This window comes from Chionomys nivalis, chromosome 5 (assembly GCF_950005125.1).
Source record: "Chionomys nivalis chromosome 5, mChiNiv1.1, whole genome shotgun sequence".
NCBI lineage: Eukaryota > Metazoa > Chordata > Mammalia > Rodentia > Cricetidae > Chionomys > Chionomys nivalis.
In genome coordinates, this window is record NC_080090.1 from 55,657,910 (window position 1) to 55,684,916 (window position 27,007).

General features: G+C 38.2%; 1 protein-coding gene across 4 annotated transcripts in view; it reads left to right on the forward strand.

Moving 5' to 3' along the window:
• The window catches only part of Dcaf6 (DDB1 and CUL4 associated factor 6), a 117,225-nt gene that overhangs the window by 8,639 nt on the left and 81,579 nt on the right, over window positions 1-27,007 (forward strand). For all 4 annotated transcript variants that reach the window (XM_057769844.1, XM_057769845.1, XM_057769846.1 and 1 more), the window contains exons 2-3: window positions 18,839-18,900; window positions 23,292-23,384. In XM_057769844.1, coding sequence (XP_057625827.1) covers window positions 18,839-18,900; window positions 23,292-23,384 — 155 coding nt within the window. The remainder of the gene's footprint in view (window positions 1-18,838; window positions 18,901-23,291; window positions 23,385-27,007) is intronic.

The following is a 27,007-nucleotide window of genomic DNA, read 5'->3' on the forward strand; positions in this document are numbered from 1 at the left end:
TACCATATACCTTTCAACCAGAACCCCAATGGTAACTTCTTTTTGAAATATAATAACCAGGAAACTGACAGAGAATTCACATTCCTTATTTATGTTTTTGTAATGTTACATGGATTCATTTATATGTGTGCAGTGTAGTTTAGTATTTCTTTTGATAAATTAATGTTAATTTTAGCTCACTAATGGATTAATGTGGTTAAAATATAAAATTCTGTCACAAGTATCTTTTGTGCTACCCTTTTTATTCCCTCCCTTCATCACGGTAACCCCGACAACTGCAATTCTGACTTTTAAAAATAGGAAAATAGCAGGCAGTGATGGCACACACCTTTAATCCCAGTACTCAGGAGGCAGAGGCAGGCGGATCTTTGTGAGTTCAAGGCTGGCCTCGTCTACAGAGCTAGTGCCAGGACAGGCTCCAAAGCTACACAGAGAAACCTTGTCTAGAGGAAAAAGATTTCTTTTTGTTTTGGTTTTGTGGTAAGCATGTTGATTAATTTTTTAAGAAGCTGCCATGCTCTTTTGCAGTGACATTTACTATTCACATCAGCTACATATTGGTGATGTCATTTTCATATCCTCTCCAGTATTTGATGATGTCATTGTTTTAACCATTTTGATAGGTATATAGCAGTGTCTCTCTTGTTGGTTTTGATTGGTATTTCCCTAGTGACTCATAAAGTTCTATGTCTTTTCATATACATATTTGCTTTCAGTATATTTTTTAGTGAAGTGTTTGAGTATATTTTCCTTATTTTCTAGTTGGATTACTATTTTTTTTCAAATGTTGAGCCCCCCCCAAAAAAAAATTTCACAGGTTTATTTATAATTGCTGCAAAGTTGAACTGTTGAAACTTGTTCACTGAAATAAGCTGATTTCTATTTAATCCTTTATATCTCACATTTGTATTAAAATTTCACATACAAAAGAAAATGGAAAAAATCTGCTAATAATTGATTTCTGTTTCCTATTTTTTCTACTCACAATCAAATATCTAGGTATGTTTTACCCCATGGGGGTGGGTCTAATACTGATAACAGGAAGAAAGGGGAAAAAAATTCAATCCGTAAAATTTTTTATCACAGTGAATTTTTTCCCCCTTAACAGTGTTTTGCCATTATATATGTATGTGCATTGTGGACATATGTGGTGCCTCTGCAGGCCAGAAAAGGAAGCTGGTTTCCCTGGGACTATAAACTATCATGGAGGTGCTAGGAACCAAACTTTGGCCCTTTGGAAGGATAAGAGATCTTAATGACTGAGGCTTCTCTCCAGCCTGAGTGGATTCTTTTTTAAAATTATAAATTTCATGACCAGGCATGGTAGCACACAGCTTTAATACCAGCACTTGGGAGACAGAGGCAGGAAGATCTCTGTCAGTTTGAGGCCAGCTTGAGTCAGAGCTACACAGTGAGACCCTATCTCAAAAAAGAAAGAGAGAAAGAAAAAATATATGTGTGATGTGTGTATGAGCAATGGCATGTGTACAGAAATCAAAGGACAATTTTCAGCAGTCTGTTCTTGTCTTTTGCCTGTTAGGTTTCGGGATTGAAGTCAGGTTGTTAATCTTGGCATTTAGTGCTTTTACCAGCAAAGCTGTTTTCCAACCCCCACAATAGATTCTCAAGCACATTCTTGATATATGCAATGCACTAGATGCTATCTTTAGTTACATTTGACTTGAATAGCGTGACAAGTTGATGACTTTAAAGAGGCTAGTGAGATAGGTCTCGTTTGCTTCCTGCAAAGCACTGGTGGTTGTGTGTTGGAAGTATAGTTGTCTTTTGAAGTTCTGGGCAATTATTTTACCCTGGAGCTTTGGACGTAGAAACTTCTGGTGGCACCTAGTTTTACAGAATACTGTCTTAGGCCTGAAATGATGAGGTTTACTTACTCCTGCTGTAGAGAGCATTGTTCTCTGTGTGCTTTGTCTCTGGTGGGTTTGTAAGCTATCTGCTTTGTGTACACCATGATAAAAACCTTATTTATCTACTTTGTTTTGGAGCAAGAGCCAGATGTGACCATAGTGTTAGAGAACAGCAGCAGCAACCTCGGGGTTGAATTTTTAAAATTCTTTGTGTTTTAGATACTTGTCCTGGTTACATACACCTTCCCACTCCTCCCCCCCCCTTTGTTGCATATCTTTTATTGTCCTAGGGGCTTTCGTGGTGCAAAGGTTTTTAACTTTAGGATTTTCAATTTATCATTGTTTTTCCTTTTATGGATTGTGCTTTGGTATTATGTCATAGAGAACCCATCACTATTAATCATCATGAAGGTTTTTATTACTGAGTTTTCCCTAAAATTTTACAGTTTTGTTCGTAAGTCTAGGTTTCATTGAGTTAATTTTGCATGCAGTCTAAAGTTTAATTAAAAATTAATTTTTGTTTTATGGGTAACCACTTACTCAAATAATTGAAAAGATCGTTTTTCCTTCATGAAATGTGTCTAATCCTTAAATTTTGGCTTTGTTCTACTGTCCCTCTGAGAATATAATAATGTCTTATTTCTATAGTCACACAGTGTGCTTTAACATCAAGATTTAGTAAGTTCTTATTTCTTCAAAATCATTTGTTAGTACTGTCTAGGCTTTAGGCCTTTCCACGTGACTTTTAAAATAAGCTTATCCATGTGTCAGATACATTGCTGGAATTTTGACAGTGGTTGGACTTGAAGATGAATTTGGGAAGAATGTAGCATGAGTAATTAAAAACCTAGAGACAGATATTTTAGTTCAAGCTGAAAGATCAGAGAAGCAAAGCAGTCAACCACTAGAGAGCTCTTACCTCTACAGAATCTTCAGATTGAAAAAGAGAGTGAGTTCCTGTCTCATACTGCCTTATATTCCTCTTTAGTGCTGGTATAAAAGGTGTGCACCATCACTGCCTGGCCTCCATGGCTGACTAGTGTGGTTAACTTTGCACTCTGATCTCCAGGCAAGCTTTATTTGTTAGATCATAAACAAAATATCACTATAGAAGAACTGATACCTTTATTACTCTGAGTCTTTTACTACATGAATATGATGTGCCGCTCCATTTATGTAGGACTTTGATATTTTTTAATCACCATTTTGTAATTATCAAGTTATAGATCTCATTATGGAAGTTTTTAAAATTTTATGCGTAAAAGTTTAGTTTTTGTGATACAGTTGTGATTCGTGTCATGTTTACATTCAGTTTTCACATGTTCATAGTTCCAATAAAAATGTAATTGTATACCTGGGCATGTGGCTTAGGTGTATAATCTTCACACTTAGAAGGCAGAGACAAGTAGGATCAGGAGTTTAAAGTTATTCTTGGCTATGTAGAGAGTTTAAAGCCACTCTGGGCTACAGGAAACCCTTCCTCCAATATAAATCCAGGCAAAACAACAACAGCAAAATAACTACTTTTGCTGATCTGTAGACTTTGACTTTGCTCAACCCACATAGTAGTATTCAGAGAGTTTTAAAAGTATTTCTCAAGATTTTGTATACAGGTATTATCCTTTCCCTATAGGAAAGCTTTATCCCTATACAATCTGATTTTTAAGTATTTTTCTTGTGGGCTGGAAAGATGGCTCAACAGTTAATATCACATGTTGTTCTTCCAGAGGACCTAGGTTTAATTCTAGTACCCACTTGGCACCTCATAGCCATCTGTAACTCCAATCCCAGTGGGTCCAACAGCATTTTTGACTTCCCTGAACACTGTACATATAAACACGTAGGCAGAACACCCATACACATAAAAAGTTAAAAAATTGAAATTTTGTTTTACGTATTGCATAGGCTAGAACTTGTAGTAGTGCTTTAATCGTGGTGAAAGTGAACGTCTGCCTCATTTCTGATTGTAGGCGGAAAGCTCCCAGGCTTTTACTATTAAATATAGTATGAGCTATAGTATTTTCTTGTTTGTTTTAATAGGCATTCTTCATTAGTTTGAAATTTCCTTCCATGCTAGGCTCACTGAAAGTGTTTACGGTGTATGGGTTTCATCACAGAAGCAGAACCACTGGCGTCCTACTTCGCTTTTTGTTGCTGTGATAACATTGGCTTTATTTGGCTTATGTCACTGCTCTAGAGGAAGTGGGACCTGGGAGAGTGGAGGCGATAAATGAGGTCTACTAAAATCTCGTGCAAGAGCCAACTCTATTCAGAACTTCAGACAGTTTATACTCTGAGGATTAAGAAAAAGGTCCCCTGAGTAAAATTCTCTTGAGTTCAAGCTGTATACAATCACAAAACAAAATGGCAAAACATTTCCATAGAGGCTTATAAAGGATAGTTTAAACATGTAATTGAATACCAACAGCAAGTGGTAATGATTAATCTGAAGTAAACTCAACTCTATCTGCTATTCCAAGAACAATTGCATGTTTTGAAGAAACTGAAGTCATGAGACTCTTACCGTTTTCTTGCAGTGTTCTCACAAGCACTCGGAATTCTCCTCACACAACTCCATTCCTACACTGTGTTCTGAAAGGCTTAGGTTGTAGTCTGTCATAAAGAGAAGCCGAGAAGGAACTGAAGCAGAGACTATGGAGAAATCCTCAGCTGCTTTCAGGGTGACTTGCTCAGCTGGCTTTCTTATATAGCCAGGCCACCTGCTCAGGGGTTTCTTCACCCACAGTAAGTTGGACTGTCCTACATCAATCATTAATCAAGAAAATGCTCCATAGATATGCCCACAGGTGACAAAAGGTAACTAGCACAGCTGGTACATATATACACACAAAGATGGGTTTGGCCCTTATCCTTGTGGGAACTCATTAAAGAGCTTTGGGGAAATTGTTCTCTTTGTATCTGACTGTGGAACTTGACATCTATAGGGAAAGGCAGTTGGAAAGAAAAGGAACTGTAAAGTAGAAGGAAGCAAGAACAAGTTTGAACTTATAAGCACAAACTAGATCTTGTGAAGACATAGGCTGCCAGGTCTAACTAGATTGGAGCATCTCATGAATGTGGACATTCCATAGGAAAAGCACATGTCCTTTGCTATTAACTTAAATGTACAGTTAGCCCAGTGTTTGAAGAAACTGAAGGATGCTGCATAGGAAAGTAGTACAGTTACAGAGCTAGTTATGCCATTCCATCAAGGTGAGGCAGCAGCCAGCTTCATTTTGAGCTATGTGAGCACCTGCTCCCACCTTCTGTAGACATAATCCAGTCTTGATGGTGTTTCACTTCATCTTTCCAAATTTTATGTAAATGTGACTGTCTATCATGTCTAATGATAGAATTCATTCCCAAAATGAATTCTGGAAAATATGGTTGAGATAAAGCAGTTCATAGTAACTGTACATTCCCCTTTGCTTGTTGAATGGAAAGTTTGTGATAGAGCCGGGAGGATGTCTTTACCCACCCATTAAAGTTAAACAATTTATGCCCTCTCCCACTGGTACTTTCTCTTTGCCTAAACTATAATTGTCAGTGAACATTTGCACAAGACTTTTCGCTAGGTGTGCTAATTACTCCATGTCTCTGTTTTAAAATACCCTGACACCAGCAACTTAAGGGAGAAGGGATTGAGTGGTGCGGTTACAAGGTATAGTCCATCAAAGCAAGGAGGTTTGTAGTGGCAGGGGCTAGAGGCATCTGGAGTATGCTGTATCCACCATCAAGAAGCAGAGGGAGATGATGCTTGAGCAGTCCAGGACCAAAGCCCAGGGAATGGTGCCACTCTTCCAGGGCTAGAGAGATGACTTGCTGGTTAAGGGCATTTGCTCTTCCAGAGGACCTGCACTTGGTTCCAAGTATCCATGTTAGGTGGCACATGAAAGCCTGTATCTCCAGCTCCACAGGGATTTGACATCCTCTTCTGGCCTCCATGGGTATCTGCATACATAAAGTGCATGCGCGCACGAGCACACACACACACACACACACACACACACACATAAAAATCTGCCAGGTATGGCATTTATCTTTTAATTTCAGTGTTTAGGAAGAAGATCCAGGCAGATTTATGTGAATTAGAGGCCAGTCTGATGTGTATGTATGTATATATATATATATATATATATATATATATATATTTGTTTTGTTTTGTTTTGTTTTGTTTTTCGAGACAGGGTTTCTCTGTAGCTTTGGAGCCTGTCCTGGAACTCCCTTTGTAGACCAGGCTGGCCTCGAACTCACAGAGATCCGCCTGCCTCTGCCTCCCAAGTGCTGGGATTAAAGGCGTGCGCCACCACCGCCCAGCTCTGGTTTATATTTTAAGTTCCTGGTCTGCATTGTGAGTTCTAGGACAGGAGGGAGAGACCCTGTCTCAAAAATATAGAAATAAAAATCTATAAAAGAGAAACATTTAAAAAGACTGATTTGGCTGGGCAATGGCAGCACACACCTTTAATCACAGCACTTGGGAGGCAGAGGCTGGCAGATCTCTGTGAGCTTGAGGCCAATCTGGTCTACAGAATGAGTTCCAGGACAGCTAAGGCTATACAGAGTTACCCTGTCTTAAAAACAAACAAACAAACAAATGAGCAAACAACAAAAAAGAGTGAGTCTTCCCACCTCAACTAACTTACTTAACATAATCACTTAAGACCGTGGTTTTTAACTCTTGGGGGTTGCATATCAGATATTCTACATATCAAATAATTTACATTACAGTTTGTAACAAGCAAAATTACAGTTATGAAGTAGCAACAAAATAATTGTATGTCCAGGGGTCACCACAACATGAGCTATATTAAGGGTTGCAGCATTAGAAACACTGGTCTTAGGACATTCTCACAGGCTAGCATAGTCAAGATGATCTTACAGATGTACCTGGAGGCTTATCTCTGAGGTGATTCCAGTTTTGTCAAGTGATAGATCATTTCCCTAGGGTTTTTCCCTCTGTCTATGGCTTTTGATTTGATGAGGGAATGGCTTAGAAAGTGAGTTGAATTCCAGTCCTTTGTCTTAAGTTCATACTCTCTCATCTCATGCTTCCTGCCCTGTTTTCACAGTATTCTAAGAACTTGGTGGGAGCTCATGAAAAAGAGCTGGTGTGTAAGTGTAGTGGGGCTGTGTGTGTGTCTTACATATATGCTGCTCCTGTAGCCTTAGCCTTCTCAAAGTTTTCATTTTACACACATCAGTGACATTCACCTCTTTGTCCTTTGTGGTTTCAGACTCAAAACAGTTTTGTGTCTCATCACTCCTTGAAAAGATTTACCAAATCTTTAGTTCTTTAGTTCTTCTGATTATTGAGAAGATGTTATGGTCATGAAAGTCAAAGAGGATTGTTTCTGAAGGAGATAGCAATTAGTTGGAGCAAATATTGATACATAATCATGGGAAATTTGCTGTGACAAGATGCTCTAACTTCACTGGTCTGTGATTTCTTTTTTTAAAGCAAGAATATAAATCTGTTGACTCCTGTTCACCATTATTTACAGTAAAATGATCAATATACAATAAAATAACATTCTGATACCATGATTGTGGTTTTTCTGGCTTTTGTTGAACTAGTAACCCAAATACTGAGAAAATTGAGCCTACCAGCAAGGAATAAGTTGGGATGAAGAAAAAGGGTATAGGTCAACAATTTACATTAATTTTGTTTATCCATTTATGACAGCAGCTCTGAAATTTCCAGCATCTCTAATATATGAATATATGTTCATGAGTCGTCTTGGATTTTCCATGTATCATATCCTTTTAACACATGTATTTCAACTTTCTGTAAAGGAAGAGCTTAGGAACCTTTCTGTGTCCATTTAAATCTTACTTAGTTCAGTGAAAATGGGATTTGTCTGAGAAGTTGGTAGTGAAAAAATTTAGTCTTTAAGAAATTTTGCAAGTGACTTAATTTATGTAATTGTATAGCTGTGAATTCTGATGTGGCTTGCCTTTAAATTAGCCAAGTTAAACTTTTGAAATAACTACAGAGTCAACTGTTCAGTTGTTTAATTTGAAAGGTTATGGCTTCATGAAAATATTGAACCTAACATAAAATTAGTTTTTAGTTTGCTCATAATGATGGAATTTCATGCACTTGGGTTAAAAACAATGTTTTTTTTTTTTTGGTGAATATTTTCAAAACACCACCTATATTCCTAGCACTGGAAAGGCTAGGGCAGGGATATTGAAAGTTCAAGGCCCACCTGGGAATCATACTAAGACCCTGTCTCAAAGGGGTCAGGGAGGCACTAGCCCTTAACTGAATGCTTGAGGTACAGAAATGGAAAAGATGAAGAAGGACAATCAATAATAATTCAGCAAAATTTTAAGCGCTATAGTGGATAGGCTCCTTTGTTTTCAAAAGCCCAAGTCTTTGCTCAGTAAATTTTAAAAAAAGTTATACAACCATTAAAAATGAGCAGTAGGGGCTAGAGAAATGACTCAGAGATTAAAAGTGTATACTGCTCTTGCAGAGGATCCAAGTTTAGTTCCCAAACCCATATAGGCAGCTTATAAACAGCCTATTTCTAAAGTTCCAGGGAACTCTGACCTCTAGCCTCTGTGGGCACTATACGCATGTGCACAAATCCACACTCAAAAATGTATACACAGAAATTTACAAACACCTTTTTAAAAAAATGAGCAATGACTTTATACCCATGGTTCTTCAAAAATATTCTATTATTATTCTAATATGCCTGTTTCTGAGAGAAAATACAGATGACAGAATAGAATGGATCATCATAAATAAATCATGATAAATAATAATTCACTTTGTGATAGAACTTGTATAAATTGAGTATTCATCTTATGGAGCTTATAGTCCATTAACATACAGTAGGACATCAAAATAGAATTGTAAGAGAAAAGATGGAGTTCCGACAGGCTTGCATAGGAAGCCTCAGTACCAAGGTCATTGTACAAGTGTCTAATTGTTGGGAGAGGACTGTCCATGGTGTTTTCATTTCTCAACACTTTGTGAGTAGACACTGAACTACTTTGTTCTGGATGATCTTTCAGTCATGTTGAAACAATAGCCATATGTGGGAGGTCCATAGCTCCTTAGGCCGATTCCAGTTGGTATTGGTCCAGTGTTACAAAGATAGATAATACCTCAGTAGTTTTATACAGAGGCAAACAGTTTTACATGATTAAAAAAATTGAGTACCCACAGCTCAGTTCTTCAGTCATGATTCAAACCCATTTATTACATGCCCAACATTCGCTCAGGCCTCTCTGAGATGGTAGATGGGTTTGGGAGACAAGGAGACCAACGTGAACCTAAAGCTTGTACTGCTGCTGTGTTCTCTGTGTTGTGATCCTTTCCCTCTGACGTGGGAAGACGTGGGAGGACTGGAGATGTGGTCCAGTGGTATAGCGCTTGCCTAGCATGTGTGAGGCCACAGATTTGGTCTCTGTCTCTTGAGGGGGCTGAGAGGAGTGAGAGGGAGGAGAAATTGGCTGTCTGGAAAGTAGGTGTAATTTTTAATACTGTTCAAATATGAGTTCATTTCAATTTGATGTATTTCAGGTTTTTAAACTTAAAGCTTATTTTCTGGTAGGTTTTGGTTTCTCAATGCATACTTTTGTGGGGTATCTAGAAAACAGCATCAGTTTATGTCCATAGTCATACACAGAAGTATCATTCAGGAGCTATGTATTTAACAGTATCATGTTCTGCTTCCAGCTGTTGGCACATATTTCCTATGTGAGGGCTCTTGCTGAACAGCTCACTTTATTTTCTGTTTTCTTATGACTGACCACCATTTTGTCTAGATCGGAATGGTTAGAGCTAAGCGTTTAAATTCAAACTTTAATTTTTGGAGAAATTGTTTCTAGTATTTTAGCATTTAATACTTACAGTTGTTATCACATTATTAATTTAAGTACCTTGCTACTTTAATTCAGAAAGATTATCAAACCTACCTTTGACCAAAAGGAAATGATTTTTTAAAATCTTTTTTCTGTTTCCTACATTTTTATTTTTTTAAAAAAAAACTGAAAGTAAGATTTAAAACCCAATTATTGGCAGAGAATATAGTTTGGTGGTAGATAGTTTCTTGCCTAGCATGAATGAGTCACTATAGTACACCCTTTTAATCCCAGCACTTGGGAGGCCGAGGCAGGCGGATCTCTTTGAGTTCCAGGACAGCCAGAGCTACATACAGAGAAACCCTGTCTCAAAAAACCACAGATAAAAGTAAAAACAAACAACCCCCCTGAATTTCTTAGTTTTTTATCTTTAAAATCAATTATAATGGCATGACACTATTACAGTATTTTAACAAAAAAAATTATATAAATTGAGCCACTTACTCAACTTTTACAATATACGTGACATAACAGACAGAAGGAAGAGAACAGAGATACTCGCCCAGCAAAACATTTAAAAATATGTTGTTTACTCATGTCATACATCTGTTGCAGTCTTTGCTGTTTGTTACCCAAAGTTTTAAATGGGGGTCTCATATAAGCAGTCATTTTTCTTTATAGTTGTGGGCTTTGAAATTAAATACCTGGATGTTATGTTTATCAATGTATATTGCATAGAAATGGTTACATTAAATACCTTAATATTTAGAAAAACATTAAGAAACAAGTTTTTAAATGGCTGCTACACCTTCAACTTGTTAGCTCAAGATTCATTCATAGAGCTGGGCGATGGTGGCGCACACCTTTAATCCCAGCACTTGGGAGGCAGAGGCAGGCGGATCTCTGAGAGTTCGAGACCAGCCTGGTCTACAAGAGCTAGTTCCAGGACAGGCTCCAAAACCCACAGAGAAACCCTGTCTCGAAAAACCAAAAAAAAAAAAAAAAAAAAAAAAAAAGATTCATTCATACTTATAAAATTATACGCTCTGTAGGTAAATAAGTTTTTTTTTAAAAAAAGACTATAGTCCAACTTAATTTTTAAAAGTTTTAAGTTTGTATTTTCAAACACCTGCTGTGATTGCTGCAACAACTATCCCATTGATATACTTAGTCAAAATAAGTTGTTTAAAGTTGTAACATGCAGCGTCCTTGCAAGATGACTTTTTTAGAAACAAGGGTAATTACAAAGTCAACATTTTAAGAATAACAAATAACAAATTTTAAGTAACAATTACTTAGAGAATCACAGAAAGCAAAAGTATATGAAACAGGTGAAGTGTTTTTATGTCTCTAGTACAGGGATCTGGGCAAGTGATCTCTTCAGTAGCGGAAGGACTTTAACTCAAGCATGACTTTTTATAGGGATACGATGTCTATGAAGAAAAAAAAACCTGTTGTTTCTACTCAGATATTTCTAGCTTGTTTGTAGTCCAGTGGTTTTTATGTAATCCTTTAAACATTCTTTCTCTGAAAAGACCTTTTTTTAAATTCAAACATTTTATTTATTTATTTTGCTTTATAAATTATGCCATTCAAAATTTTCCCCTCCTCTCCTCCTCCCATATTCCTCCTACTCCCCCACTTTCTCTCCCCTCTCCCCCTCCAGCCCTAATGGAGGGCAGGGTACCCTGCCCTGTGGGAAGTCCAAGGTCCCCCGCTCTATCCAGTCTTAGGAAGGTGTGTATCCAGACTAGGATCCCAAAAAGCCAGTACATGCAGTAGAATCAAATCCCAGTGCCCTTATCATTGGCTTCTCAGTCAGTTCTCATTGTCAGCCACATTCAGAGTCCGGTTTGACCACATGCTTGTTCAGTCCCAGTCCAGCTCGCCTAAAGACCATTTTAAGATAATTTTGGTCTCATGACATAATTTTTTTAACTTCTTTTTTTTAATTAATTAATTTATTTCTTAAAGATTTCTGCCTCTTCCCCGCTACCGCCTCCCATTTCCCTCCCCCTCCCCCATCAAGTCCCCCTCCCTCGTCAGCCCAAAGAGCAATCAGGGTTCCCTGCCCTGTGGGAAGTCCAAGGACCACCCACCTCCATCCAGGTCTAGTAAGGTGAGCATCCACACTGCCTAGGCTCCCACAAAGCCAGTACGTGCAGTAGGAACAAAAACCCATTGCCATTGTTCTTGAGTTCTCAGTAGTCCTCATTGTCCGCTATGTTCAGCGAGTCCGGTTTTATCCCATGCTTTTTCAGACCCGCGCCAGCTGGCCTTGGTGAGTTCCCGATAGAACATCCCCATTGTCTCAGTGTGTGGGTGCACCCCTCGCGTTCCTGAGTTCCTTGCTCGTGCTCTCTCTCCTTCTGCTCCTGATTTGGACCTTGGGATTTCAGTCCAGTGCTCCAATGTGGGTCTCTGTCTCTGTCTCCTTTCATCGCCTGATGAAGGTTAATATTCAGAAGGATAACTATATGTTTTTCTTTGGGTTCACCTTCTTATTTAGCTTCTCTAGGATCACGAATTATAGGCTCACTGTCCTTTATTTATGGCTAGAAACCAAATATGAGTGAATACATCCCATGTTCCTCTTTTTGGGTCTGGCTTACCTCACTCAGGATAGCGTTTTCTATTTCCGTCCACTTGTATGCAAAATTCAAGAAGCCATTGTTTTTTTTACTGCTGAGTAGTACTCTAATATGTATATATTCCATACTTTCTTCATCCATTCTTCCATTGAAGGGCATCTAGGTTGTTTCCAGGTTCTGGCTATTACAAACAATGCTGCTATGAACATAGTTGAGCATATACTTTTGTTGTATGATAGGGCATCTCTTGGGTATATTCCCAAGAGTGGTATTGCTGGGTCCAGGGGTAGGTTGATCCCGAATTTCCTGAGAAACTGCCACACTGCTTTCCAAAGTGGTTGCACAGGTTTGCATTCCCACCAGCAATGGATGAGTGTACCCCTTACTCCACAACCTCTCCAGGAAAGGCTATCATTGGTGTTTTTGATTTTAGCCATTCTGACAGGTGTAAGATGGTATCTTAAAGTTGTCTTGATTTGCATTTCCCTGATCGCTAAGGAAGTTGAACATGACCTTAAGTGTCTTTTGGCCATTTGAACTTCTTCTGTTGAGAATTCTCTGTTCAGCTCAGTGCCCCATTTTATAATTGGATTGATTAGTTTTTTACAGTCTAGTTTCTTGAGTTCTTTATATATTCTGGAGATCAGACCTTTGTCAGTTGCGGGGTTGGTGAATATCTTCTCCCAGTCAGTGGGTTGCCTTTTTGTCTTAGTGACAGTGTCCTTTGCTTTACAGAAGCTTCTCAGTTTCAGGAGGTCCCATTTGTTCAATTTTGCCCTTAATGACTGTGCTGCTGGGGTTATACATAGGAAGCAATCCCCATTGCTCATATCTTATAGAGTACTTCCCACTTTCTCTTCTATCAGGTTCAGTTGTTCGGACTGATATTGAGGTCTTTAATCCATTTGGACTTGAGTTTTGTGCATGGAGATAGATATGGATCTATTTTCATTCTTCTACAGATTGACATCCAGTTTTGCCAGCACAATTTGTTGAAGATGGTCTCTTTTTTCCATTGTATACTTTTAGCTCCTTTGTCGAAGATCAGGTGTTCATAGGTTTGTGGGCTAAAGCCAGGGTCTTCTGTTCGATTCCATTGGTCGACTTCTCTGTTTTTATGCCAATACCAAGCTGTTTTCAATACTGTATCTCTGTAATAGAGTTTGAGGTCAGGGATGGTAATGCCTCCAGACGATCCTTTATTGTATAAGATTGTTTTGGCTATCCTGGGTTTTTTGTTTTTCCATATAAAGTTGATTATTGTCTTCTCCAGATCTGTGAAGAATTTTGATGGGATTTTGATGGGGATTGCATTGAATCTATAGATTGCTTTTGGTAGAATTGCCATTTTTACTATGTTGATCCTCCCGATCCAAGAGCAAGGGAGATCCTTCCATTTTCTGGTGTCCTCTTCAATTTCTTTCTTCAAAGACTTAAAGTTCTTGTCAAATAGATCTTTCACTTCCTTGGTCAGAGTTACCCCAAGATATTTTATGCTATTTGTGGCTATCGTAAAAGGTGATGCTTCTCTGATTTCCCTCTCTGCTTCCTTATCCTTAGTGTATAGGAAGGCAACTGATTTTTTTGGAGTTGATCTTGTATCCTGCCACATTACTAAAGGTGTTTATCAGCTGTAGGAGTTCTTTGGTAGAGTTTTTGGGGTCGCTTATGTATACTATCATATCATCTGCAAATGACGAAAGTCTAACTTCTTCCTTTCCAATTCGAATCTCCTTGATCCCCTTATGTTGTCTTATTGCTATTGCTAGAACTTCAAGCACTATATTGAAGAGGTATGGAGAGAGTGGACATCCTTGTCATGTTCCTGATTTTAGTGGGATGGCTTTGAGTTTTTCTGTGTTTAATTTAATGTTAGCTGTTGGCTTGCTGTAAATAGCTTTTATTATATTTAGGTATGACCCTTGTATCCCTAATCTCTCCAAGACCTTTATCATAAAGGGGTGTTGAATTTTGTCGAATGGTTTTTTAGCATCTAATGAAATGATCATATGGTTTTTTTCTTTCAGTTTATTTATATGGTGGATAATATTGATAGATTTGCATATGTTGAACCAGCCCTGCATCTCTGGGATGAAGCCTACTTGATCATAATGGCTAATTTTTCTAATGTGTTCTTGGATTTGGTTTGCCAGTATTTTATTGAGAATTTTTGCATCGATGTTCATGAGTGATATAGGCCTGTAATTCTCTTTCTTGGTTGGGTCTTTGTGTGGTTTTGGTATCAGGGTAACTGTAGCTTCATAAAAGGAATTTGGCAATGACTCTTCTGTTTCTATATTGTGAAATACATTAAGGAGTATAGGTATTAGCTCTTCTTAGAAGTTCTGGTAGAATTCTGCATTGAAACCATCTGGTCCTGGGCTTTTTTTTGGAAGGGAGATTTTTGATAACAGTTTCTAATTCTTCGCAACTAACAGGTCTATTTAGATGGTTCACCTGGTCTTGGTTTAGCTTTGGTATATGGTACTTATCTAAAAAAAATGTTCATTTCTTTTGCATTTTCCAGTTTTGTGGCATACAGGCTTTTGTAATAAGATCTAATGATTCTCTGAATTTCCTCTGTGTCTGTAGTTATGTCCCCCTTTTCATTTCTGATCTTATTTATTTGCGTGTTCTCGCTCTGTCGTTTAATTAGTTTGGATAGGGGTTTGTCGATCTTGTTGATTTTCTCCAAGAACCAACTTTTTGTTTCATTGATTCTTTGGACTGTTTTCTGTGTTTCTATTTTGTTGATTTCTGCCCTCAGTTTGGTTATTTCCAGTCTTCTACTCCTCCTGGGCGCGTCTGCTTCTTTTTTTTCTAGAGCTTTCAGGTGTGCTGTTAAGTCCCCAATGTATGCTTTCCCCGTTTTCTTTAAGTGGGCACTTAGTGCTATGAACTTTCCTCTTAGCACTGCTTTCATCATGTCCCATAGGTTTGAGTATGTTGTCTCTTTATTTTCATTAAATTCAAGGAAGACTTTAATTTCTTCCTTAATTTCTTCCTTGATCCAGGTGTGGTTCAGTAGTTGACTGTTCAGTTTCCATGAGTTTGTCGGCTTTCTGGGGGTAGCATTGTTGTTGCCTTCTAACTTTAATCCGTGGTGATCTGATAAGACACAGGTGGACACTGATTTTTTTTGTATCTGTGGAGGTTTCCTTTGTTTCCGAGTATGTGGTCAATTTTCGAGAAGGTTCCATGAGCTGCAGAGAAGAAGGTGTATTCTTTCCTATTTGGGTGGAGTGTTCTATAGATGTCTGTTAAGTCCATTTGCTTCATTACCTCCAACAATTCTCTTAATTCTCTATTAGGTTTCTGTCTGATTGACCTGTCCATTGGTGAGAGAGGTGTGTTGAAGTCTCCTACTACTAGTGTGTATGGTTTGATGTCTGCCTTGAGTTTTAGTAATATTTCTTTTACATAAGTGGGTGCTTTTATATTAGGGGTGTAGATATTCAGGATTGAGACTTCATCCTGCTGAATTGTTCCTGTCATGAGTATAAAGTGTCCATCTCGATCTTTTCTGATTGATTTTAATTTGAAGTTAGTTTTGTTAGAAATTAGTATGGCCACACCTGCTTTTTTCTTAGGACCATTTGCTTGAAAAACCTTTTCCCAACCCTTTACTCAGAGTAGATGCCTGTCTTTGTAGTTGAGATGTGTTCTTGCAAACAGCAGAATGTTGGATCCTGTTTTCGTATCCAATCTCTTAGCCTGTGCCTTTTTATAGGTGAATTGAAACCATTAATATTAAGTGATATTAATGACCAGTGGTTGTTTACTCTGGTTATTCTTATTGCTTTTGGTTGTAGAGTTTGTGTGTCTCCCTTCTTTGAGTTGTGCTGTTGAAGGGTCGCTAGATTGTAGGCAGTATTGGCAATGTTGGATTCCTTGGGTTGTGATTTTCCTTCTATTACTTTCTGTAGGGCTGGATTTGTGGCTACATATTGATCGGTTTACCTTTATAAGTTACTTGGCCTTTTTCCTTTGCAGCTCTTAATATTCTTTCTTTAATCTGTATATTTTGTGTTTTGATTATTATATGGCGAGGGTATGTTTTTTTTTGAATCAGTCTGTTTGGTGTTCTGTATGCTTCTTGACTATTCAAAGGAATATCTTTCTTTATGTTGGGAAAGTTTTCTTCCATAATTTTGTTAAAAATATTTTCTGGGCCTTTGAGCTGTGACTCTTCTCCTTCTTCTATCCCTATTATTCTTAGGTTTGGTCTTTTTATTGTGTCCCATATTTCCTGAATGTTTTGTGATGAGAATTTGTTGGCTTTGCTGTTTTCTTTGATCAGTGTGTTTATTTTCTCTACGGTGTCCTCAGAATCTGAGATTCTTTCTTCTATCTCTTGTATTCTATTGATTATGCTTGTTTCTGTAGTCTCTGCTCGTTGACCTAGATTTTCCATATCCAGCTGGTCCTCAGTTTGTGTTTTCTTCCTTGCTTCCATTTCAGTTTTCAATTCTTGAACTGTTTCCATTACCTGTTTGATCGTTTTTTCTTGGTTTCCCAGGGTATCATTTACGTATTTACTCATTTCTTCAAACTTTTTGTTATACTTCTCATCCATTTCTATGAGGGTGTTTTTTACATGTTGTTTAAGGGACTCTATTGCTTTTATAAAGTCAATTTTTTCCTCTTCTTCTGTGTTAGGGTGTTCAAGTCCTTGTGTTGTAAGATCATTGGGTTCTGGTGTTTTCATGTTGTTTTTTAGATTGTTGGGTGAATTCTTGTCTTGGCATCTGCCCATCTCCTCCTATTGATGCTATCTAATGGGTCTTTTAAAACAGGATCAGGTTTCCCTGCTGGTCAGGGGCCCCACTTAAAATGCCCTCGATCCTTTTCCTGGCTCCCGCTGCAGGCCAAGATCCCTCTCACCACTCAGAAGGGTCTTCAGGACCAGGACCAGGCTCTCCGTTCGCCAGGGACCTCGCCAACAAAAGGCCTACCCCTCTGCAGGCCAGTCACCAAAACAGAGAAACTCCTGCTGCCCTCTGCCCCGAGCTCCTGACTCAGTGCCCAAACAGGCTAAACTGGGTGATCCCGTGTCCCCGCGGAAGGGAGGGGGAGTGAAGGAGGCCCCTGGGTGCAAGCTGGGATGGGTCAGGGAGAGAGAGGTCGCAGTAGAGGAGGAGCAGCCCCAGCAGAGGGTACCAGCCCTCACAGACTAAAGGGGGGGTGTCAAGGGGGCCGGGGAATGCCCCTGCTCTGTTTCCTGTGTCGCGCCATGGGGCAAGCACACTCTCCCCATTCTGGAGGGTTTTCAGGGACAGGACCAGGCTCCCTGTTCACCTGTGGACATCGCCAATAAAAGGCCTACCACTCTGCAAGCCAGGCCCCAAAAAACCTACTTGATTTAATTGTAGTGGGGCCATCTGCTCTCAGTGTGGGCTTCACTGTTTCATGCTTGAACTGTTCTGCATCCGCCGAGTCTGCAAGCAGCATATCTTAAAAATATCCACTAGCCATCTTTAAAGAGATTTTTTTAAATCTTCAATCCAAGCACTTGGGCAACAGACATAGGCAGATCTACCGAGTTTCAGAACAGCCAAGATGGTTACACAAGTCTGAAAAACCAAAGAGAGAGAGAGACTTGAGGGGCTGGAGAGGTGGCTTAGCACTTAAAAATATGAAGGAGGTCAAAACGATTAACTTGTGGACCTTTTCTTTGAATAAAGAGAAAGTATGACACAGAAGATTGCCCTTCATGACAGAATGTAGAACCTAGTATAATTTTGATAACTCATCAGCCTGATTATTTAGTTAATTGCAGCTTTTTGTTATAAATTCAGCTTCCATTGCAAGTAAACATGCTTTCTGGTTTATCTTTGGTAAAAGTTCATTTCGCGTTTTTCAGAAAAGGAACTTAACCTATTTTTGCAACATTAAACTATTTTGCTCTTAATGGGCATTCAGGCTGATTTAGTTATATTATTTTCTACTATATATTTGTTTAAAATAATGGTGTGCTAGAGAGATGGCTTAGCAGTTAGAGTTCTTGTTCTTGCAAAGGACTTGGATTTTTACACAGTGTACATACATACTTAAAGGTAAAATTCTTGTGCACCTAAAATAAAAACACATAAATCTTTTTAAAAATTGTTGCATCTTATTATTACTGTTTGCCACTCTGTTTAACATGGAAAATTTCACCCTACCACCAATTTTCTTTAATCCCCTTTGCCCTTCTTTATTTTCCTACTAATTTGTTCATAACTGATACAGTTTTTACTATCTTTACCCTTGCCCAAGGGAATACTGTAGCCCTAGCTTTTAGAACATTATCTGGAACAGTGAGTACTATTTGTTAAATTAAGAGATGGAGAAATAAGTATTTCCTGTGGTTTAGATACCGTGTTGTCTTTTGTAAGTTAGTTATATTCATGAGGAAATAGACTTCAGAGGGTTAATTTGTCTAATATCATTCACTTTATAGAGAATAGAGAATATAGGTAGAACTGAAATTAGAGACTGACTCATGTTGTGGCAGGTTGTAGACTCTTAATTTCAGTGGAGATTGTATGATTTATTAAATTCTTTCCCTTTAAACAGGAAGAAGAGAATTTATCCAAAGATTAAAACTTGAAGCAACCTTAAATGTGCATGATGGCTGTGTAAGTAATGGTTAATTCTTAACTATAAATGGCTTTAGTAATGTGTTTAAATGTCTGATGAAATGTCCTGATCCTCCTAGTATGGATTATAACTGACTTTTAAAAATAGGAAAGTAGCAGGCAGTGGTGGCGCACGCCTTTAATCCCAGCACTAGGGAGGCAGAGGCAGGTGGATCTGTAAATTTGAGGACAGCCTGGTCTACAAAGTGAGTTCTAGGACATCTAGGGATACACAAAGAAACTCTGTCTTGAAAAACAAGGAAAAGGGGGAAATAAGTAAGGTATGGTCACACACAGTTCTAATCCTTGTTCCGAGGAAGCCGAGGCAGGTGAATCTCATGAGTTCAAGGCCAGCCTGGCTCACGTAATGAGTTCTAGACCAGCCAGGGCTTTATAGTGAGATGGTGTCTCAGAAAAAAAGAAGGAAAGGAAGAAAGTAGGGAATGTGGGGGAGCTTGTGGATGGATAGTTTTTTTAATTAAAGCATTAAAATGTGCTGGGTGCTTATATGTAATCCTAGTACACATGAGAAGAAGGCCAGAGATTCAGGAATTCAAGGTCATCTTCAACTATGTAGTGTGTTCAGGGTTGTTAGCCTGAGCTACATTGAGGCCTTATCTCAAACACACATACACACACACTCATGCACACACACACACATGCACAGACACAAATTAAAAAAAACATAAGTATATTTGAAAAAAATATTTTTGAAAATTTCATACAGTATATTTTGAACATACTTCTGCCCTGAAAACTTGTTTTTGAATTTAGAAAAATGTTTGCAAGGTTTCGGTTTGTTGTGTCTGAAGCCCAGGTGAGTTTTTTCCTTATGAGGGGTCCATTTCATTCACTTTACTAAAGTTGCTTCCATGAAAATTATTATGACTCTTCTCTCCAGAGCCTGTGCTTACTTTAGCTGTCATTAGAATTCTCCTCACTGTTGAAATGCTTTTCTGCTAATACCGTATTCTCTTTATTTTCTTTCCACCTCATTGACTCACTTCTTTTGGGTCTTCTTTTTGATTTTTCGAGACAGGGTTTCTCCGTAGCTTTTGGTTCCTGTCCTGGAACTAGCTCTTGTAGACCAGGCTGACCTCAAATTCACAGAGATCTGCCTACCTCTGCCTCCCGAGTGCTGGGATTAAAGGCCTGCGCCACCACCGCCCGGCTCTTTTGGGTCTTCTTAGCTGACTGGTCTACTTCTTTAAAACAATGTTTTAAATTACTGTTTGTATTCCCCCACACCTGGGCATCTGCCTTATATTTTATGTCTTATAAAATAGAAGTCTCTCCCATGTTTCTGTGATGCTTACTTATTTTCATTTGGCTCTCTTTGAAGTGTTTAACAGAAAAGCTTTCCCTGATCACTAATTAGATAGCATGCCATCTTTAATCAGTATCTTTATGCTAGTTTTTTCATTTTATTTATTATATAGCATTATAATTGTCTAAACATATGTATTCATAGTCAATATACTTGCCCCTCTGCCTTGGCACATTTGGACTGAGAAAACCTCTTCAAAGATTTTCTTTAGGAAGATACTAAATGAATAAATATCCAGGAATTCTTAGAACCCTTAGGAATTGTTCACTGAAGAGGGCTAAAGACTGTTATATGCCAGGTTTTATACCCTTTAGGAGCCAAAGATCAAATCTTTTATCTTTCCCAAAGAAAGATTTCCAAATATTAGTTGCACATAGATTTGATATCATCTGTATTTTCCCATCTTTAACTTTCTTTTAGGTTTTGCTATGTTCTCAGGCATTTTTTTAAAAATAAACTTTATCACAACTCAAAACCTTTTTTTTTCTTTGCCTTCACACCTGATTTATGATTTGGGTGTGCATAAAATTCTAAGTTGTACATTATTATGTTCATTCAGTAATTGTATAGGCTATTCACTCATGCATTCAAGCATTTGTATAGTTGATAATAATGCCACTTTGATCTGTTTTTATGCATTAACTTGTCCTAAAAGTTGACTGTACTTATTAAGGTGATATTGGACACCTTCAGGGGACCATAAACAACTGTACTTTGTTAAGTTTAAATATATGTATTTATTGAAGTCATCAAATCAACTTATCAATCACCTACTAAGATCAATTCATCCTCTCATTTCTCATTACCATAATTAACCCTAGTCAGTCTCTCTTTTTTTAAAAGGTTTATTTATTTAATGTGTGTACAGTGTTCTGCCTGCTTGCCAGAAGAGGGCACCAGATTTCATTATAGGTGGTTGTGAGCCATGATAAGATTTCTGGGAATTGAACTCAGGACCTCTGGAAGAGCAGCCAGCGCTCTTAACCTCTGAGCCATCTCTCCAACCCCGTCAGTCTCTCTCTTTTTTAATCACTGTAAATTCATTTATATTTTCAGGCTAATCTTCTGATAGTGGATTATCAGTTTTAACTGTGGTGTCATTTGTATTTTCTAGAATTTTAGTAAGTAGAATCATTTTGCCCTGTCCCTTTATGGCACGGATCAAGCTCAAAGTCCCGTGTGTGCTATCTCAGTGCTTTAACACTGAACACTGTGTCTCTGGCCTTGCATTCTTTTTGATGCTTCTTTACTTAGAATTGCTTGGAATAATTATCTTGAGATTCATTCATTTTGAAGATGTCAGTGGTTATTTGTTATTGTGCTCATGACATGGGTGCACTGTAATTTGACTATTAACTTGCTGGTGGACATTATTTCTAACTAGAGACTACAGAATTACCATGAAGCATTTGTGTATGGTTTTTGTTTGTTTTTACTCTTTTTTGTAGGTACCTAGAAGTGGAATAAATGGAGTAAAAGTATAGGTGCATATTTGCTGTTGATTATTTATTTATTTATGGACAGATTCTTGATAGGTAGCGCTGGCTTGCCTAAATCTTGCTGTGTGACCTATAGTGATTTCTTCTTCCTTGGAGATCAGAGGCACTGAATCTCCCTGGAGCTGGGTCTTCTGGAAGAGTAGCAAATGCTTTTAATGCTAATCCTTCTTTCCAGCTATATTATTTTCTTTATGTAGATCCAAATTTTCTGACCTGTCATTTTCCCTTTCTCTTAAAAAAAAGTTCTTAATGTTTCTTGCAAGGTAGTTCTCTCAGAAACAAATATTCTCAAGTTTTGTTTGTTGGAGACTGTCTTTATTTAGTCTTTAATTTTGAAAGGGTGATTTTATGGAGTTCAGAATTCTTTGTGAATGTTTTATTTTCTCTCAGCACTTTATATCATTCTACACTGATTTGTTTACATACTTCCTGAGAAGTCAGGTGACATTTTTATCTTAACCTCTATGGATGATGCACCTCTTCTGGATTCTTTCAGGATTGTTTTCTTTATCTTTGATTTTCTTTAGTTTGAAAAATGCTCAGTTATTTTGATGTAAGAAACACAGTTCTCACCTCAAAGAGAGAGTTTATTTTGGAGCCAGATATGAATGATGGTGGGTGGCCCTAAATTTCATGTTCAATGCAGTAACTGTTTCTGAAAATTTTTATGGTAACAGAATAAAGATATTTGTAAGTCAAGATACTTTAAAAAAATACAATAACGGAAGTATTAGGTAGGTAGGCTCAGCAAAGTGGGGAAAGCTCTCTCTCTCAGGTGTTACCTGAGAAGTCTTAGCTTTTGCGTTGACAAAAGCTAATGGTCTGCTAAGTTTACACATTTTAGAAGGGTTCACCTGACCGTCATAGGATGCTAGGTCAGACACAGGTGGCCAAGGAATGGCTATAAAGTGAGCTAAAGCTAGCTCAAGATAAATTGCAATCAGACTTGGGACCTGGAGCATTCCAGCCTCTTCTCATCACTTAATTCTGATCAGTTAACCAGCCTTGTGTGGCCTCTTTTCAGGACTTGTTCTCCTCAGTTTTCTCCTTCTATATATCATTAAGGTCAGAGATTCTAACTAGCCTATCAAAGTCATTCTTCATTTCTTTTAAACTTTCGTTGATCTCTAGTATTACTTTACTGTTCTTTTTTAAGAATCCCCTGTCTGCTTTAGATCACCCATTCTTATGTATTGTCTACTTTATTAACGTCTTCAGCATATTGTAATTCAAGTTTTCCTACCTACACATGGTTTTCTGCAGAGGTTTCTATTTCTCTTCTCAAGTCAGGAATGCCTGGTGTCTTTGGTCATAGACAATAGTTTTTGTGGATTATCTAAGAACAGTGGTTGATTTTTGCAGTTTCTTGCCCTTGTAGGATGTAGCCGTGGTGTCCAGGACTCTTGTGTGTGAATCAAGAACTGAAGTCCAGTTATTTAGTCTGTAAACTTTGCTTCACAGACAGTACTATTAGTGCTGTAAATTTTGTAACACAGGTAAGTGAAAGGTGGTTTACTTCTTTTTATATCTAATTTGCTTATGTTTCTTTTTTGTTTTCTCTTTAGGTTAATACAATCTGTTGGAATGACACTGGAGAATATATTTTATCTGGATCTGATGACACTAAACTTGTAATTAGTAATCCATACAGCAGAAAGGTGAAGTGGTTAAATATGTGTAATTTAATGATAAAAAAGAAGCTAGGGATGTGGATATTCTAACCACAGGATAGGCATTTGTATTAGAATATCCTCTTTATTAAAGTTAATTGTGTAATTTAGACATCGTTACATGTAGGTACTGCAGTTTTCTTTGGAATATTTAAGATTTTTCTGTTTTTTTTTTTTTTTTTTTTTTTTTGTGTGTGTGTGTGTGTGTGTGTTTGAGACAGGGTCTTTCATTTAGCTCTGTCTGGCCTGGAATTCACTTTGTAGACCAGGCTGGCCTCAAATTCACAGAGATCCTCTGCCTGCTGAATGTTGGGATTAAAGATATGCACCACTATGCCCTGCTGGAATATTTAAGTTTTCAATGTGCTTTAGACTCGAGAAAACTTAAATATCCTTCACTTTAATCCAAGTGGTTATAATAGGCAAATGATAGTTCAGTAATAGAACTTGAACAAAAGAAGTCATCATATTTTTTTCTTTTCATTAACAGTAAGGTGTTTGAATAGGAGAATTTTGTAGCATATTGGAAATAACTTTTTGCTGGCACAGACCTTTAATCCTAGCAGCCAGGAGGTAGAGGCAGAAGGATTTTAAGTTCATGCCTAATCTGGGTTACAGTATCAAGACTTCCTCTAGGGCCTGGAGAGATGGCTCAGCAGTTAAGAACACTGGCAGCTCTTCCAGAGGTCAATTCCCAGCAACCACGTGGTGGCTCACAGCCGTCTATAATGGGATTTGATGCTCTCTTTCAGCATGCAGGTGTACATGCAGACAGAGCACCATATACATCAAATAAATAAATCTTTTTTTTTATTCTTTTTTACTTAAAATTTCCAACTGCTCCCCGTTTCCCATTTCCCTCCCCCTCCTCCCACATATTGCCCCCTCCCCCCGCTCCCCTCCCCCTATCCCCACTCCACTTCTCCTCCCCCTAGTCCATTCCCCCTCCCTCTCGATACTGAAGAGCAGTTCAAATTCCCTGCTCTACAGGAAGACCAAGGTCCTCCCACTTCTATCTAGGTCCAGGAAGGTGAGCATCCAAACAGGCTACGCTCCCACAAAGCCAGTTCATGTATTAGGATCGAAACCTAGTGCCATTGTCCTTGGCTTCTCATCAGCCTTCATTGTCCGCCTTGTTCAGAGAGTCCAGTTTCAACCCATGCTTATTCAGTCCCAGTCCAGTTGGCCTTGGAGAGCTCCCAATAGATCAGTAAAAAAAGACTGCTTCTAAACCAGCAATAACTCTGCTTCCCGTGGGGGTCACATAATATTTCAGTTTTTACTATTTGTGAAACTCTCCAAATTACAAACTTTTTTCATGTTTCAGAGCACTTCAAAGGTCAAATATTCACAACAGAATTAATAGCATACATCATTTAAATTGGATTACAGAGTTGGGGTCTGAATCTCTTAGGAAAGCCTTGTTTAAACTTATATATCATAACATTTTGTATTTCACAACTTAGGAACATCTCAAGTATTTTAATTTTAAGTATTTAGAAGAAATATCAGAAATATTAAAGGAATTTTTAATTAAATTTTTGTAGATGATAATGATAGTACTCTAATATATTTAGTTACACCATTAATTTTATATTAAAAGATAAAGCTTAATTTTTTTAGATTATTTTATTTTATGTATATTAATGTTTGGCCTGTATCTGTGTATGTATATGTGTGTGCTTCTATTGCATACTTGGTGTCCATAGAGGTTAGAAGGTGTTGGATTCCCTGGAACTGGAGTTAAAGATGGTTGTGAACTGCCAGGTGGGTTCTGGGAACTGAGCATGGGTACCACAAGGAGTGTTCTTAACTTCTGAGCCATCTCTCTAGCCCTCAGGGTAAAACTTTTTAAAAACAATAGTTTTTTTGTTTTGTTGCTTTGTATTGTTTTTAGGTAGAATCTCACTGTATAGCGCTAACTGCCCTGTAAATTGCTATGTAGACAAGGCTGGTTTAGAACGCAAAGAGCTCTACCTACCTCTTCTTCCCTCATGTGGAGATAAAGGTGTGCCCCACCACTCTCAGCTAAAAGTAAGTTTATCAGCCAGGCGGTGGTGGTGCACACCTTTAATCCTAGTACTAGGGAGGCAGAGACAGGCAGAGCTCTGTGAGTCCTAGGCCAGCCTAGTCTACAGAGTGAATTCCGGGACAGCTAGGGATACACAGAGAAACCCTGTATTGAAAGCCAAACAAATAAAAAATAAAAGTAACTTTATCATATAGTCCTCATGAATGTAAATACTACCAGTTTCTTTCTTTTGACTCCTAAAATATTATGAACTTTTAAGTTATGTTATATTTTTTCTTCCTTTTTCATTTTTTTGTGTGTAGTATTGGTGTGCATATTTGTATATACATGTTTTTCTATGTATATAGGTGCACATGTGTGGGGGCATACATATGTATATGTAGGGGTCCAATGTTGGTGTTAGGAAGAACCATCTTCGATGACTCCTTTTAACATCGGGGCAGGATCTCTCAGTCAAACCATAGCAGAGGTTATGGCTAGCTAGCTAGCCTGCTTGTTCTGTGGTTCCCTGGCTCTGCCTTCCAAGGCTGAAATTACAGATGGTCTGTTTGCACACTTGGCATTCACATGGTTTCTGGGGAATCCAAGTTCTGGTCCTCAGACTTCTGTGACTTTAACCCTGAGACATTGCTGTAGCCTTATGTTCTATTTTCTTTAATCTTTCTTTGTTTTAAAAAATTCTTTTATGTATATGGATATTTTGTATACGTATATATGTTTGTACCACGTGTGTTCCTGGTGCTTCCAAGGCCAAAAAAATAGCCTTGGATCCCCTGAAACTTGGAGTTAAAGAGTTATGGACTGTAATGTGGGTATAGGGAATTGCACTCTAATTTCTGGAAGAGCAATAAGTGTTCTTAAATCTCTGAACCATTTCTTCAGCCCCCATTCCTTTTAAAAATATTTATTTTTATTTTATGTGTATTAGTGTTTTACCTGCATGTATATATGTGCGCTCTGTGCATGCTAGGTGTGTGAGGAGGTCAGAGAGAGCACCAGATACCTTGGAACTGTAGTTACTGCTGGTTGTTAGCTGCCATCTGAGTGCTGGGAACCAAACCTGAGTCCTCTGCTTGAGTAGCAAGCACCTTCACCCCTCCCTTTTATTTTTTAAGGACCTTGCCCTACCTTTGAAACACTGTGCAGCCCAGGCTATTCCCAAATTCACATAATCCTCCTGCTTCAGTGTGCCAGCTGACTAAACTAAAGGTGTGGTCTATTCTACTTGACTCCAGCCCTTGCTTTCTGCATTTATCACTAACAAAATGATTAAGATGATTAACCTTAAAGGAGGAAGGGTTTATTTTGGCCTGTGGCTTTGGAGGTTTCAGCTCATGGCTCATTGGCTCTGTTGTTTTGGGTTTATGATTGGGTAGCATATCACAGCAGGATTTTGTGATAGTCTAGCCACTGGCCTCATTGGCAGGAAGTAAAGAGGAAGAGAATCAACACTAGGATCCTACAATGCCTTTTCAGTTGTATACTCCTGTGATCTCCCGGATCTTCTACTTCCTCCTAAGTATTTCTACCCTGGAGACCAGTCCTTTAAATAAATGGGCTTTTAATACCCCCCAGGGCC